The sequence below is a fragment of the Danio rerio genome, chromosome 23 (genome assembly GCF_049306965.1).
Source record: "Danio rerio strain Tuebingen ecotype United States chromosome 23, GRCz12tu, whole genome shotgun sequence".
NCBI lineage: Eukaryota > Metazoa > Chordata > Actinopteri > Cypriniformes > Danionidae > Danio > Danio rerio.
Window position 1 is genome coordinate 36362492 of NC_133198.1, and position 15880 is coordinate 36378371.

The window sequence follows — 15880 nt, forward strand, 5'->3', positions numbered from 1 at the left end:
TGGATAAGCTAGCGGTTCATTCCGCTGTGGCGACCCCTGATGAATAAAGGCACTAAGCCGAAAAGAAAATGAATGAATAAATAATATATCATTCATTTTTTTTTTTAGCTTAGTCCCTTTATTAATCAGCGGTCGCCACAGCGCAATGAACCACCCATGAATAATATAATATAATATAATATAATATAATAAAATATAATATAATATAATATAATACAATATAATATAATATAATATAATATAATATAATATAATATAATATAATATAATATAATATAATATAATATAATATAATATAATATAATATAATAGTAATTCTATAACTAAAACAATGTTAACAAATGAAAGCTTGCTGTAAAAAGTGTCATTTATTTTAATTAGTTTAATTTATTATTTAGTTTCATAATCAATTAATAATGTTAGTGCTTGAACTAATAAATGACTAATTAAAACTGCTGCCATGGCAACTGACTGAAATAGAATTTAATATTTAAATTTTTCTTCCTTCCTTACTTCATCTGGCAAAACTGTTTTCAGTAGTTTCAGTAAATATACCATAATATTCCTGACAAGGTCATCACCAAAATGCGGCCGGAGTGTTTATGATATGATTCCTGCCCACCTCTATTGTGAGATCTGCATGCATTGTGCAGAATCTAGCCTTTCCCTCAGCTCACCAAGGTCACACCATCACTACTGCCTCCGCTGTAAACATCACCCACAGATGGAAAACACAGCCCGTTTCCTCCCCACACAACAGAGGAGGACTGGCCTGCGCTAGTGCTACTTTAAAACCCCACCAATGCGAATGACGAACACTTGAGTACAAAGGAAGCACAACCACATCCCTGACAAAACTTTATAGCTGAAGCATTGTGTTAGAGGATTGGGTAGGGTGAGGCTCTGTTGTTCACTTGAGCAGCTATTCATATTCATACAAACAGGGCTGAACAATAAGGACATTTTTTTATCAGCATCTCTTGTAATTGAGCTCTGTTTTGAGTACATTACAGTAGGAAAGATCGCACTGTATGCCTTTGTGGTGTAACGTTATATTCACGTTCATCTCTATTGTGGAGCCAGTACTTTCATTCATGCTGCCTTTGTACGTTATTTTTGGAGACTGGGGACAGTTTATATAGCAATCTGACCTGGACTTGAACAATGCAGACAAACCCTTAGTCACGCGGAGTCGTCACATACTGTAAGCAGTGTTTTGTGGCCTGGTGGTTAAGTTAGAGCTTTTCTGAAATCCTTTGACACACTGGGGAGAAACAGAAAAGCAAGCATGTCTTTTATACGGATAGTTCACCCAAGAATTAAAATTAGCTCACCATTTACTCTCCCTTGTGTGGTTTTAAACCTTTATGAGTTTTCTTTCTATTTCTTCTGTTGAATCATGATATAAAAAAAGGTTGATGGTACCCATTGACCTACATATAAACAATAATTCTTTAAAATGACTTATTTGGCAGAGATGTAATTTTAGGGTGAAATATCCCTTTAAAGCCAAAAATATCCCTAAACAATGAAGTTAAAATTATTCCAGGTGCAACACAAGTGTTTTTTTTTTGCAAATTTTAGGCTGGCCCAGGTTTTTGTCGCCACTGGCATGCATGGTTCAGGATTGGTAGAGCTACGCATCGATGAATTTGCTCTTCAGTGTTTGAACTCTCAGTAATGATTAAATCACACTGAACTGAGCTAAACTGAACTGAACTGAACTTAAACACTAAAAACTGAACCACACTGTTCCAGTTACTATGATTATTTATGTGAAGCTGCTTTGACACAATCTACATTGTAAAAGCGCTATACAAATAAAGCTGAATTGAATTTAATTATTTTCATGTCCAGCACACGATTAAGGGCTCTATTTTAATGATCTAGGTGCAAAGTCTAAAGTGCATGGTGCGAAAGCATTAGGGCATGTCCAAATCCACTTTTGCTATTAAATTGCCATTGATGGGCTTGATGTATGGGGTAAAACATCATTAGTTCTCAAACATCAAGATTTCATCATATTTTATATGTGTAAAATGGTAGGAAAAAAACTTTTAAAATGTAACTAGCACTTTACAAGTTTAAATAAACTGTAATGAGTAAAAAAAGACAGTTTTTCTTCAAACTTAGCATCAAATTAAAGTACAACCAGTCCGTTAACATCTCTTACCAAAACTACTCACCCTTCATTCATTCATTTATTTCCTTTAAGGCATAGTCCCTTTATTAATCTGCAGTCGCCACAGAGGAATGAACCACTAACTTATCCAGCATTTTACACAGCAGATGCCCTTCCAGCTGCAACCCATCACTGGGAAACAACCATACACACTCATTCACACACATACACTACGAACAATTTAGCTTACCCAATTCACCTATACCACATGTCTTTGGACAGTGGGGGAAACCGGAGCACCCGGAGGAAACCCACGCCAACACGGGGAGAACATGTAAACTCCACCAAGAAATGACAAGTTACACAGCCGAGGCTCGAACCAGTGACCTTCTTGCTGCTACTCACCCTTCGTTTGATCAAAAAATGTTTGATTTTCTTCTGCTGAACACAAAGGAAGAAAATACTGGAAGAATGTTTGAACACTACTAGTCATTGACTTCCAAAGAATTGTTTATATTATGGATGTCAATGGCTCCTATTTTCGACATTCTTCAAAATCATAAGGCTGAGTAAATTGTCATTTTACACAAAATTACTCAAGAATTTTACACCACTGCTTCTGTTAAAAACATACCAAAATATATTGTCTCCATGACTATTACTTATTATCTTTAAGCCACCTACAAACAACACTACTAAGTAAATTAAATGATATGCCTCTCCCTTTTGGAGAATGGCTGGGGAATAGCCATGTTTTTTGTTATCACAGGTATCCTACGATACATCTATTCCCAGGTGTTTAGTAGAGTTGTCAAGTCCACGCTGGAGTAATTATTCCCCAGGAGACTGCTGAATGCTGGGAATGGGCAACCAGCTAGGGTTCCCATCCGTACCCTCATCTCTAGGGACGGAATGGTGAAGCGGAGATGACAGAAGAGAGATTTACATGGCCAGGCTCTGCAGACTCTGTGTCTGGGCACACGCTGAGTAAAATGATCTTGATGGAGAACGCCGAGGTCTCTCAGGATACGGGCTGGATGTGGGTTGACCACATTTACCAGCTAAACCTGAATACTAATTACTAAATGAGTTGCATTAACAAGCATTAAGAGATTTATAACTCTGAAAATGCCCCTGGACTATTTGGAGTGAAGAATAAGCACATGTTTCTGGACAGTACTTGCCTTGTGCAGCGTTTAATGAAGTGGTCCTGTGAGAACAGTACTGTAGATGTGGCCTCCTTTTGGACTGAAAAGACGGGTCAGTCCATCCTTCATGGGTCAGAAGGCAATTACATCACCGTGACTGACCGAGCAGGCCAAGGGGCCTCGAAGAAGGGGCAAACGTCACCGCCCTCAGCAACAAGCACAACAAATAAAAGTGTGAGAAATGATTCAAGTTCAAGAGCTTATCTTGGGACAAACTGTTCTGCGGAGGAAACAGAACAAACAAATAGTCGTTCAAACATTTTTTGAGACTGAGAATGACTGGGTGGAGCAGAAGCATGTGTCTCAATTCATCCATTCTAAAATACCATGCAAGATCTTGGCTCTTGTAAGTTGACCCTTCTAAAATGGTAAAAAAATATAGATTTTTCAAACACATTAACCCAAATCCAATACATAAGTCATGCAGTAACCAGTGGTGTAAAGTAAAAAAATTACAGTAATACTCCAATTACTGTAATTGAGTAGTTTTTCTCAGGAATTGTAATTTACTAAGTAGTTTTAAACATGTGTACTTTCACTTTCCCTTGATTACATATTTGGTGCAGTATTGGTACTTTTACTCCATTACTTTCCTTCAACTTGCAGTCACAACTTTACTTTTTCTTGTCTATGGGGATTAGAAAAATCCGCCCTGTGTTGCCGATCCAATCAAATCGAACATAGAAAGTAGATCCCATCATAATGAACTGCAAGACATGGGCGATTTATAATTGCAGCAAACAGTTTGGAGGCATTAAAAGTGTCCAAAAGAAGATGTTTAAAAGCTTTTCACCCATTGAGACTGTTTAGATGCATGTCACTGATGAGAAGTTGATGGATGCTTACTGTATGATGAGTAAACATGACGTACCCCAATGCTAGAGAGACGTTGCTTTTTGTTTGAAAATAAAAAACGGGTTGACGTCAAAATTTAATGTTATGTGGAAGTTAGCTATGATGTCTATCAAACGTTGAATTTTGGATGCCATACTTGATGAAAAAATGTAAGTATTTGACGTCAATATGACGGATTTTGATCACTTTCCAACACAGCCTAAAATCCTACCAAATATTACACACATCCACAAATAACATGCAAATTCATTAGCTTTTTACAGTGCAGTAGTGAGTAGTTTTGAATGGTCTACTTTTTACTCATACTTTGAGTAATATTTACAACAGATACTTTTACTTTACTTGCACTATATTTTTAGGCAAGCAATGGTACTTTTACTTGAGTACGATTTTACAGTACTCTTTCCACCACCGACAATAAAGCTAGATGTCTGCTAGATGCTACTGTCTTACTGCACTCTAAAAAAAATACAATACAGTTAAAGAAATTGGGATCAGTAAGATTTGTATTCAGGTATGTATTTTTATTTGGTTATAAAGGACTTATTCAATTGGTTCAATTGTTCTGTTTTTGGAATAAGCACATTTTTAATACACACATACAAAAAACGTATACAGCTAAAGGCAAATTTATTAGCTGTCCTGTAAAATTTGTATTGTTTTTTAAATATTTTATTTAAATATTTAAAGTGATAATGTGATCTTTAACAGAGCAAGTAAATCTCCCAGTATTTCCTACTATATTTTTCTTCGGGAGAAAGATTTATTTCTTTTAGTTTGGTAGAAATGATAAAAACATATATATAAATACATATAAATAATTTTTAAGGTCAACATTCTTAGCCCCTTAAATAAAAAAACAAACAAACAAATAAATAAATAAATAAATAAATAAATAAATAAATAAATAAATCTTGTTGTGCAATAATCCATGTCTTTGCTGGCATTTCGGCAGAATAAAAAACCATAACGTGAACATTGAGATGCGTAGCAAAAAAGAAATTCAACCCTTTTGACAAAATTATACGATTATTATTATATTATGAAGCATTTTTTCCCCTTACAAAAATAAACAAATAATAATGTAGATATGCGTCCACGCTTTTGTATGCTTTCATCTGTTATTTCGCAAAGTCTGGAAATATCCACATAGGGGGAGAACTATAGTAATTTATAATAAACATGTTTTTGAACCACATAGTAAAGTGTAAATTGTGTATATGTCTTTTTTATGAATGCTACAGAATACTGAAGCATAATAAACTGATATAAATACTAAATAATAAATTCTGTAACGTTAGTGTAAACTGGTGCATTGTGATCATAGCGTAGAAAGCTGAAGCTTATTGAAAAATTAGTTTATTACTATAGTTGTGTTGTACCACAGCAACAATGTAATCACTAAGATGGTATAATTCAAGTAATTATCTATAGTATGCTTCAAAACACTAGTATTTCATAGTATTTTTTATGTAATGTAATTATACAGTATGTACCAATTCGATGACAGGCAAATATATTTTAGTTCATAAAAAACTCGGCCCTCTTCATGATATAAAGACTATGCCCAACAAATGTGGTTAATTTCTATTTATTTTTTCTTTGAAATAAGACATAAATCACAAAATACAGACTTTCCTCCATGTCTCCTATTCAGATTTTTAATTCTTGAATTTTGTGCGTCACCAGAACCACGTGATTGAAAGCAACCTATAGGAACAAACCTATATTACATGGTTAACCCAATGAAACCAGTCAAGTCTTTTAATTATTATTTGTGTAATATGATGTAAAGTCTTCATGGCAAAGAATAAATAAATGAGTTATTAGAAATTCAATATTAAAACTGTTTAATAATAACAATGTGTTGAAAAACACATCACAGGCTTTGTTAATAAAAGAGAATTTAAGTTTCCCGAATTTTTGAATGGAGGATCGATAAATGCACAAATAGTTGTCAGTTTTCCTCTGATTGCTGTGCAGTTTCGACCTTATGCAACAGCTTGAGGCGTTTGGCTTTGAACTTGCAGCTTTTGATGTTCTAAAGCATAAATGTAAAATGAAATATATTTTGGTCTGAGTGTGTGTGTGTGTGTGTGTGTGTGTGTGTGTGTGTGTGTGTGTGTGTGTGTGTGTGTGTGTGTGTGTGTGTGTGTGTGTGTGTGTGTGTGTTCTCTACTAAAACGACTTCAATCACATAAACAGTGTTGCTAAAAGAAAAAAGAAAGACCAGTGTATTTACTGCTTTTTATATGCTGGTGTCTTTAAAAATATAATTAATCAGCAAGCACATTGGTGCAAACTTGACACCAAAACCAGCTTGGAAATTGATGCAGGACTAAGGTGGCTTTTTAGCTGGAAAAACTTGCTTCCAATCCAATGCGTGCAATTCTTACTTGCCTAAATCCCCATGTTTGCCTCCACTTCTACAGGCGATTGTTTTTCTTTACAGTGTGTCAATGCACCGAACCAGTTTTATCGCCATGTGATCATTGAGTTGGTCTTGGCAGACACGCAGAAAGAAAAAAAAATGAAGGCTGCATAGCAACAACGGTGGCATGCTTCAGTGGTTAAATAAACTGTAGCCTCAATCAATGCGGTCAGGTTTTTCTCCAGTCTGTTTGGGAGCTAGAGCGGGACTTGCTGTCTGCAGGGGGTCCAGCAGAGCTGAAGGGTGGGAAAAGGGATGAAAACAGAACTCCTGAATGGGAGGATAGATGAAAACAGAGCATGCGGATAGAAGGAAAACAGATGAGCAGAGAAACGGCTTCCATACGGGGGAGGAGTGTGAACGGTAGCGATCTTCAGTTTGGTAACTTCAACTCAGCGGAGGAGGTGTTGGAAAAAATGTCTCACTCACCTGTTCGATAAAACACCAACTCACTGGGTTTCTGCGCCTGACAGTTGTAAAGGAAATTTTGTTCATGAGCGTAAACACAAGTACATTAGTTCAGTCTTCCTTTGGAAATGAGCAAACATCCTCCGCATAATTGCAAATTTAATTTGCATAATGTGTAGCATTTCTGTGTGGGAAATAATCAGGTTGCCATGAATCCATCAGGATTGGATATTATTGGATTATATGATCAAAAAATATAATATTTATAACAAATAAAGTGATTGAGAAAGTCATTACACAAGTTAATTTCAGTGTCTTCAGTATTCAAAACCGTTTTTTAAAAATGTAAATATCCAGAAACACTCATGAAAGTTAACGTGCCGGGAAGAACCACAGAAGAACCATTTTTTTGCTTTCCCTTCAACTAAAGATTACAGCAAAGCTTGAAGAACATTTTAATAAGCTAAAAAAGCCACCATAAAGTACGTTTAGAAAACATTTCTATGGATGTTAAAGGTTATGCCAATAAAGAACCTTATTTTTATTTATTTTTTTGACACCATTAATGTCAATTATTCATTCATTCATTTTCCTTTAGCTTTGTCTCTGATTTATCAGTGGTCGCTACAGCAGAATGAACTGCCAACTATTCCAGCATGAGTTTTTACACAGCAGATGCCCTTTCAGCCGCAACCCTTTTCTGGGAAACACCCATACACTCTCGCATTCTTAAACACACTCATACACTACGGCCAATTTAGTTCATCCAATTCACTTACACCGCATGTTTTTGGACTGTGGGGGAAATCGGAGCACCTGGACAGAACTCCACACAGAAATGGCAACTGGCCCAGCTGGGACTTTAACCAACGACCTTCTTGCATTTAAGGAATAGTGTTAACCACTGAGCCACTCTTAATGTCAATGATGTCAGTTTTAATTTACTTGAATACATTTTATTAATAAAGATATGACTTATTGTGAGCAAACAGCACTACAAAATATTGATAACGCAAATATTTCTTACCTTTTTTCTGTTTGTCTCTGTCAGTTTTTATCAGATCGAATCCTGAAGGCTGCACGGGTAGTTTACAGCACTCTGATGGAGGGTAACCCAGGCCTGATAAGAGACAGAAAACACCATCTTAAGACCTACAGGTACATCGCAATAAGGCGCAAGATTTGTATGGCGCAATTTGTTGCTATTTTCGGACCAGAGCAATCCTAACTTTCATGTTTTGCACCACGTTATTTAAATAGCAAATCCTTTTGTGCCACTTTGTGGATTCATGGGCATGCCGGTCTAAAAGGGAGATGTGTTAAGGCACATTGTTGGTACATTACTATTTTGAGGAACTGAAATAGACCGCATGGTCTAAGGTCCAGCGTATTAGTTATGTGCCTATGCCGGCCCAATCGCTTACACATTGCTTAATACAGTGAGGACGTACAGCAATACACAAATATCTTTCCATATGAAAACAAATTAAAGGATTAAAACTGCCACGCGACACAACTGATTCTTAAAGGGAATGGAAGATGGGAGTCTGATCGATTTAATGCACCTTATAGTCAAAACACACTCATAACTCATTAAGAGAATAAGCACAACCCCGTTAGACCTTACCCAGGGTGCAGGCTGTATTTTTCAGTCCTTAAAATAGCAAAATTGGATCTGGACACGCCGTTAATGCTTTTGTGCCTTGAGCATCAAACTTTGAGCTTAGATTGTAAAAATAGACGCCCAAGTTGTTTGCACCAAGTATGCTATATTTCTGACAGAAACTGATCTGGCCATTTCCGAAAGTCACTCAGCATTTAATTGAGTAACAAATAAATCAACATGCATGGATTCAACCACAAAAACATGCAAATTAATGTGTAAATCTTCACTCAGTCTGCAGATTTTTGACAGCAAAATGCTTCTCTGGTTTGTCCCACAGACAGTGCTGCAGCGGAAAGGAGCTTGTGGATTGGTTAATGAAACTCAATGATTGTTTCCAGTCCCGGAGTCAGGCAGTCGGAATGTGGCAGGTTTTGGTGGATGAGGGCATTTTGGGTCATGGTAAATATCAACATCCTTTACAAGATTAAATATGCACATCTTCATTAAAAAACTACAGTACATTGGTAATATTGAGTGATTATTTTATTCATATGCAATAGTATTTACAGTAATGCAATTGTACATTGATGTCTCACTAATTGACAACCTATGATCTGTCAAAATATGCAGTAAAACAGGAGTTAAACTTCCATGACAAAGACACACAGTTTTACCGCTTTATGGAAGCAGAGTTTGACCTCAATCACACAACTAACGAAAAAGACTCCAAAGACGACGAACTACAAGAGAGTTTATCGCTACTAATCCAGATGGGCCCAGATGCTCTTTTGACGATGATACTGCGTAAATGGTAAGACATTGGAAATTGTTACTAAACTGTCTAAAAAACAACAACAACAATATACAGTAGTTTATAGTTTATTAGTACACTATTTTAATTCAGTTTATAAAGTAGCTGTTTGTTTTGGAGATCAAAGTTTATGATACATGCACTGTTGTTGTTGTTTTGTTTTTTGATATGGTGGATTTTTCTCATTTAGAACATCCAGGCAGTGTTTTGAATTAGTGTTGGGCGATGTCGACCAATTTGGCATTGTACGATGTCTAATGTGAAACATCACAATGGACGACGGCATCGTCGTCATAGCCGGTGGTGAATTAATTATTTACGAATAATTAATTAATTCATAACAAATTAATAGTTTGTAGTCTACTGTTTTAACTACCTTACCTGCATGGTCTTTGTTTTACCCATAAACAAATTAAATAAATTACTTGTAAATAACTTTTTCCACGGGACTCTGGTATGAATAGGCAGAGTGATCTGTGTCATTTTAATAGCGTCGACAAACTTGATTGGTAAAAAATGTCCACAACCAACAGAAACCAGCGAACAGTATCTGAGGTTTTTGCTGAAATTATTAAGTACAAGCATGAAAGATTGAAGCAGTGTACTGACACTGTTACCTGATAGATTCAAAAGACTGAGGAGTCATTACATAAAGACAAGATTACTTAAGTATCACATTTAACAACCATAGTGAGATGTGATCCAGCGGTACATCCTTGATAAACTAACCGACGTGCACTGCTCTCTGGGGTTTTGTGCTCAAAGTATACAATAATATCCAACTGGCTGCTGGAGCTCAGAGGTGCGCATATGCTGCAACGCATGCCTGTGTGTGTGTGTGTGTGTGTGTGTGTGTGTGTGTGTGTGTGTGTGGTCACATCACATGATGTGCGTTTTCAGCAGTATAGTGTGGAAGTAGGGTTTTTCAGAAAGGCTAGATGAAACGCCAGTGTGGATGTGGATCGTTTTAATCTAAGACGTATTAGTGTAAACAGGGCCTAAGTGTGTATTTTTCGCGAGCGGGGTGGGGTGGAGAATGTCTATCAGCCATCGGCGATGGACGTTGTCATCGTCTATCGACCCAACACTATTTTGAATTATACAAAAAACAACAACATTTGTGATGTTCATCGATCTGTTTGATATGCTTATGATAAATGGTCTAAGGCATTGGAATAGACACAAAATAATGTTTCTTTCATTAATTTTCTTTAAATAATATTTTAATAAATATAATAAATATAATAAATAAAACTTTCTTTAAGTTTGCCCAACTTATTTTAGTTCAGAAAAAGATTTTTTCAGCCACATATGGTAAAGATTTTATCAATTTATCTGAAATAGTATTAAACCTAAATATGTTGAATTGTTTTTCTGTCATAGAAAACTATTGAAAAACAACTGTATAAATGGACCTTTTTCCCATTTCCGGGTTTCTCAGCAGCTGAAGTCGTAATATTTGGGTACACTTAAGAGCAGCGGATGGGAGAATGCAACAAATACATTTATTACAATCCTATTTGCTCAAATAATGAAAGAAAAACTCAATGATAGTGTTATTAAGATATTCAGAAAAAGGAAAATAATTTTGTCAAACTAATAACGGCAGAACAACATCAAATTTACCATCCCGCCCACAGACACAGCATTAAATCACCTTACATAACGGTAATTAGTTGCTGTTTCTTTTGTAATTTGATGCAAATATGATATAATACAAAGTATAGCTTTATAAATGTACATATTTTTTTATCAAAATATTTTAAATGTTAATGACTATTAAACATGCCATAACCATCTTGTGAAAAGGGTCCATCATGTTTTTGAACATAAATGTAAAGAAATTAAAAAGTTTTTTTTTAATCAGAAAGAAAATCAGAATGCTGTTTTTAAACTATTTAGGTTAAAAAATAGTTTTTTATGAAAATATAATAAATTAAAATATGATTTATGTAGTGTTTGACAAAAATATTGTATTCTGATCCTCTGTTGTTTTTCCACAGCGTGATTTTTTGCTAATTGTATCGAATTCAATTAGGGATGCTCCATAGGGACATATTCAAAAATCGAACAGCATATGATGTTTAATCTCTATTTCTGAATGTAAAATTTCTGTATGTATTTATCGCTCTGTCCATGTCATAGCCCAAGCCAGAGAACCCCAGAAGATCTGGAAGTTATTTATGAAGAACTTCTGCACGTCAAAGCTGTGGCCCACTTGTCTACATCTGTGAGTCGACACTCACTGAAGCATGTCATATTTGTTTGTGCCACCAATTTTAATTCGGCCCTCATTTGTTCGATATTTTTCACTCTTTTTTTGTAGGTTCGTAAAGAGCTGGCATCAGTGCTGGTATTTGAAAGCCATGCCAAGGCGGGAACAGTCTGTGAGTGTGAAAGCAATGATGACATAGCATTTAGCGGTGGGCGTAAAGAAGAAACAGAGCTAATATTGAATTTGTGGTTAGCAAGAGAAAAAACAAAAAACAAACGAGCACTGAATTCCTGTTTAGACACCAAGGAATGTGAATGAGACGATTAAAACTTTTTATTGTGTAACTTCTTGGTTGTTTGATGAATTGAATGATTGACATTTTAATGTCAGTACGCTGAGAGACAATGAAAAGAAAGAACTTAAACACGTCTGGTGTCAAAGCAGCAGTCATTTATGCACTGTGAATAAAACAAGTAGGAGGCAGATGATTATCTAATTAGACAGTTTAGTCACTTTCAAAATCTGTCAAATTCATAGACTCTTATTAGTGTAGTTTAGTTTATTCAAATTATTATTATTATTTTTATTCTAGGACCTATTAATGCTATGCTATATTTACCTGTTAAAATTTTCATTCTGATATTAAAATGTACTCTCAGCACACACAGGACATCAACATGATGTCAGACTGACAATGTGCCCCAACATCATGAGGACATTGCATTTTGTTTTCGACGTCAATGTCCAACCAAAAATCAAAATCATGTCTCATGAGTTTTTCAGCTTGACGTTGTGTGGACGTTACCAATATGACATAGATGTAGGATTTTGGTTGCCATACCTGACAAATAAATGTCAGTATTTGATGTCAAGTTTTTCTTTATTCTTTATTTTTTTTCTCTATTATAGTAGCCTAGGGCTACTCAAGTTTTTTAATCGGCATAAGGAATAACTGTATAAATTAATTTTGCATTAAAAAAAGCATTTTGATATCGGTAAAGGTGTCTGCAACTTTTGCAAAGCGTCAAAACAGCAGCATATTGGCGGTCAAAACACATGCATGACTGCATAAATTATTATCCTTTTTTTTAAGTCGAATATCAATAAATTCTTATCAATAAATTTTATCTTTGAACCACCAGGTGGCAGTCTTTGTACTCTAATTTCGGAGTGCAGATTGCATAAGTTTCATTAATCTATATATTTTTTATTTTATATAGTTAAACATATATATTTATTATTTTCCCAAGTGTGGATAACTACTGTAAGAAAATATCAGCATTTGGTACATACTTTTGGTATTATCTTTGCCTGAACTGACCCAATCTAATCCTGCTTTTATGAAATGAGCCTGCTCTTTAGCAGGTTTGAGCTACCAGAACTGTTGCTATGACAACAAGTCTCAGATGAGTTTTGAAAAACTAAACGATCCTGGATCATGTCAAATCTTCAATATCCAAATTCAGCTAATTGAGTAATCCATGTACGAAGAACAGACCCCTGATGAATAAATGTAAGCATTTAATGTCAATATGACGTTGATTTAAGATGTTGGCTCATTGTTGGATTTTGGTCACTTTCTAACACAACCTAAATCAACCAAATATTAACTTCTAATGATGCTACAGCTTGATGTTGTGTGGACATTACCACCTTGACCTCTATCAGATGTTGGATTTTGGTTGCCATAATTGACAAATAAATGTAATAAATTTGATATCAATATGACGTTGGTTTAAGATGCTGGTTTAACATCAGATTTTTTTTGTAACGCAAAATCTTTCCAACACAATCTAAAATCAACCAAATATCAACGTCATTTGACTTTGTTACTGGACAAAATAACACTGCCTAGACATTGAATTCTGGTCACCTGACGTCACAATCTAAATCTAACGTAATATTAACATCTTTTAAATTTGTAAGCCAGCTGAGTTAGCTATTTAGCGTTTTACGTTAATATGCCAACACTAATCTCATTTTTCTTTACAATGCAACATACTGCAGAGTGCAATTAAAGATTTAACAAGCGAAATACTGTGTGTAGGGTCAATTTTTGTGAAAGAGGGATTAAAATAACATTATTATTGTATATTTTATACAGAAGTCAACATTTAAAGTGACAAAATGTTTTTCAAAATTGTCCTAGGAGGAGAATAGGTGTTGTTCAATAGTTTTGGGACAACTTTGATGAAAGATGATGATCTATTTAAAATGTTGACTTCTATATATCATGTAGGAGTATTATATAGGTTGGAAGGAGGATTCAAATGTAAAATGTAAAGTCCATAAATATTTATATAGTTTTTATTATTTAAATCATTACTTTAAAAATGTAAATCTTTTTTTTTTTTTTTTATGAAACCTATATAGGGTAAAAAAATAGCATCTATATCTGAAAATAAATCAGCCAATCAAGCTTTAGTTGCAATTCTGGCTTTTGGTGCCAAAAATAGAAGGTACATGTCAAGTCTCTAGGCACAAGTTTGTGTTTATCATAAGAATACAATGTGTAATCTGTTTGTATTTATGTCAGTGTTCAGTCAGGGGGACAAAGGGACTTCCTGGTACATCATCTGGAGAGGCTCTGTTAATGTCATCACACACGGCAAGGTAAAGCCATTTACCTTCAGCTGAGTGACTTTGAGTTTAAATTTAGATAACTTGCATTGTTTGAAGGTAATTCATAATGTGTGTTTTCTATAAAGATAAGATCATCTTGTGTATGTGCATGATAAATGACTCTAAAAAGGTGTTAAACATATCAGTGAGCATATGTTTATAAAACTTTGCACTTTCCTGTACAATTAAATTAAAATGATTTAATCTCAACACATCTCACACATATTATTTTTTTATTGTTTTGATTATTATTATTTAAAGTTTGTGATGTTTGTAAGTCACTTTGACCTGCATACTTTAATTAAGGCAACTGTACTGACACAAAAATATAAAATATTATTAGCACAACAATAATAACTATACTATTAAGCTAAAATATAACTGCTAACTTTATTTTGTCATACACAGATAGTTAAAAATAAGCAATCATTTTATTTGTTTTGTCTATCTGAATCACTATTGAATTTAAATACAAATACTTCCATTGTTGGACTATAAAGTGTGTGCTGCATCTTAAGTAAAGATGATCTCATTCAGGGCTTGGTGACTACGCTTCATGAAGGAGATGATTTTGGCCAGTTGGCATTGGTGAATGACGCTCCTCGAGCCGCCACCATCATTTTAAGAGAGGACAATTGCCACTTTCTGCGGGTGGACAAGCAGGATTTTATACGCATTCTTAAGGTAGGTTTGTGTTTGGATAGCTCAGCATGAATTTGAATGTGAGTCCATGGTGTCTTTAACCTGGATTTAACTGCAGGACGTCGAGGCAAACACCGTCCGTCTGGAGGAGCATGGTAAAGTCGTTCTGGTTCTTGAGAAGAGCTCGGCGCAGGATACACCAAGCTGCAACAAGTAAATCATTTTGTCAGTTTTTATACTATAGTGCACATATCAAATATTTAACTTGAGCTAAATAATTAAAACTGGCATCACCTGACAGAATAAAAAGAAGTGTGTTTATGCATTTAACTTTTGTACTGTATTATAAGCATTTTTAGCAATTAGATTCATCTTTAATTTTTATGGGAAAACAGCATGTTTTATCCTAAGCCAAAACACGTCAACTTAAGCAGATGATGTTAGATTAAAGGTTTTTATTTAGTTTTGAGGGTCTCATACAATAGGTTTACATGCAACTAAGATAAAAAATGTAGCGTATACTTTTTTCAGCCAGCAAAATTTAATCTGCATTTTCAAATTTTTGGTCAAAAGATAAAAATGAGCAAAAAAAAGCTGATTTACCACACTGCCCATCAGTGTTCAGCACAGAGGTTCTACTCTCCATCTAACCATTGCTACTGTAGGGTCTAAAGTGGTTTTCACACCAGACATAGAAAGTATTGTGCTATGAAACCCATTCTTTTCAATGGCATGCACCAAGCATAGTTGCTGCACCAACCAAAGCACAAGAGCAGCTGACCACACGTTTGACTACCTTGCACATTGGGATGGGTACCGAAACCTAAATTAGTGTAATATTAATAGTTAAATAAACACGCACATTCGGTTACAATGAAAACAGTCTTTTCTTTCTGCAGTAGCCTAAATAAATCTTAAAAATTAAAAAATCTTTTACATCAGCTGTATTTACAAATATAG

At 35.0% G+C, this 15880-nt stretch overlaps 1 protein-coding gene and 1 long non-coding RNA gene across 14 annotated transcripts in view; one reads left to right on the forward strand and one right to left on the reverse strand.

Moving 5' to 3' along the window:
* rapgef3 (Rap guanine nucleotide exchange factor (GEF) 3) overlaps positions 1–15880 on the forward strand; it is a 76840-nt gene that overhangs the window by 38042 nt on the left and 22918 nt on the right. For all 6 annotated transcript variants that reach the window (XM_009297025.5, XM_073939244.1, XM_005162353.6 and 3 more), the window contains 8 exons: positions 8076–8182; positions 8968–9089; positions 9261–9441; positions 11587–11671; positions 11768–11828; positions 14193–14269; positions 14816–14962; positions 15039–15133. In XM_009297025.5, the coding sequence (XP_009295300.1) occupies positions 8076–8182; positions 8968–9089; positions 9261–9441; positions 11587–11671; positions 11768–11828; positions 14193–14269; positions 14816–14962; positions 15039–15133 (875 nt within the window). The remainder of the gene's footprint in view (positions 1–8075; positions 8183–8967; positions 9090–9260; positions 9442–11586; positions 11672–11767; positions 11829–14192; positions 14270–14815; positions 14963–15038; positions 15134–15880) is intronic.
* Positions 1–15880, reverse strand: part of LOC137489139 (uncharacterized) — a 63614-nt gene that overhangs the window by 27357 nt on the left and 20377 nt on the right. For 7 of the 8 annotated variants that reach the window (XR_012398634.1, XR_012398637.1, XR_012398629.1 and 4 more), the window contains 2 exons: positions 15023–15124; positions 8052–8144 (listed from right to left, as the gene is read on the reverse strand). This is a non-coding gene — a long non-coding RNA (uncharacterized lncRNA). Of the gene's footprint in view, positions 1–5789; positions 6887–7045; positions 7083–8051; positions 8145–15022; positions 15125–15880 lie in introns of those variants that run through there. The other variant, XR_012398633.1, reaches the window with a different exon arrangement.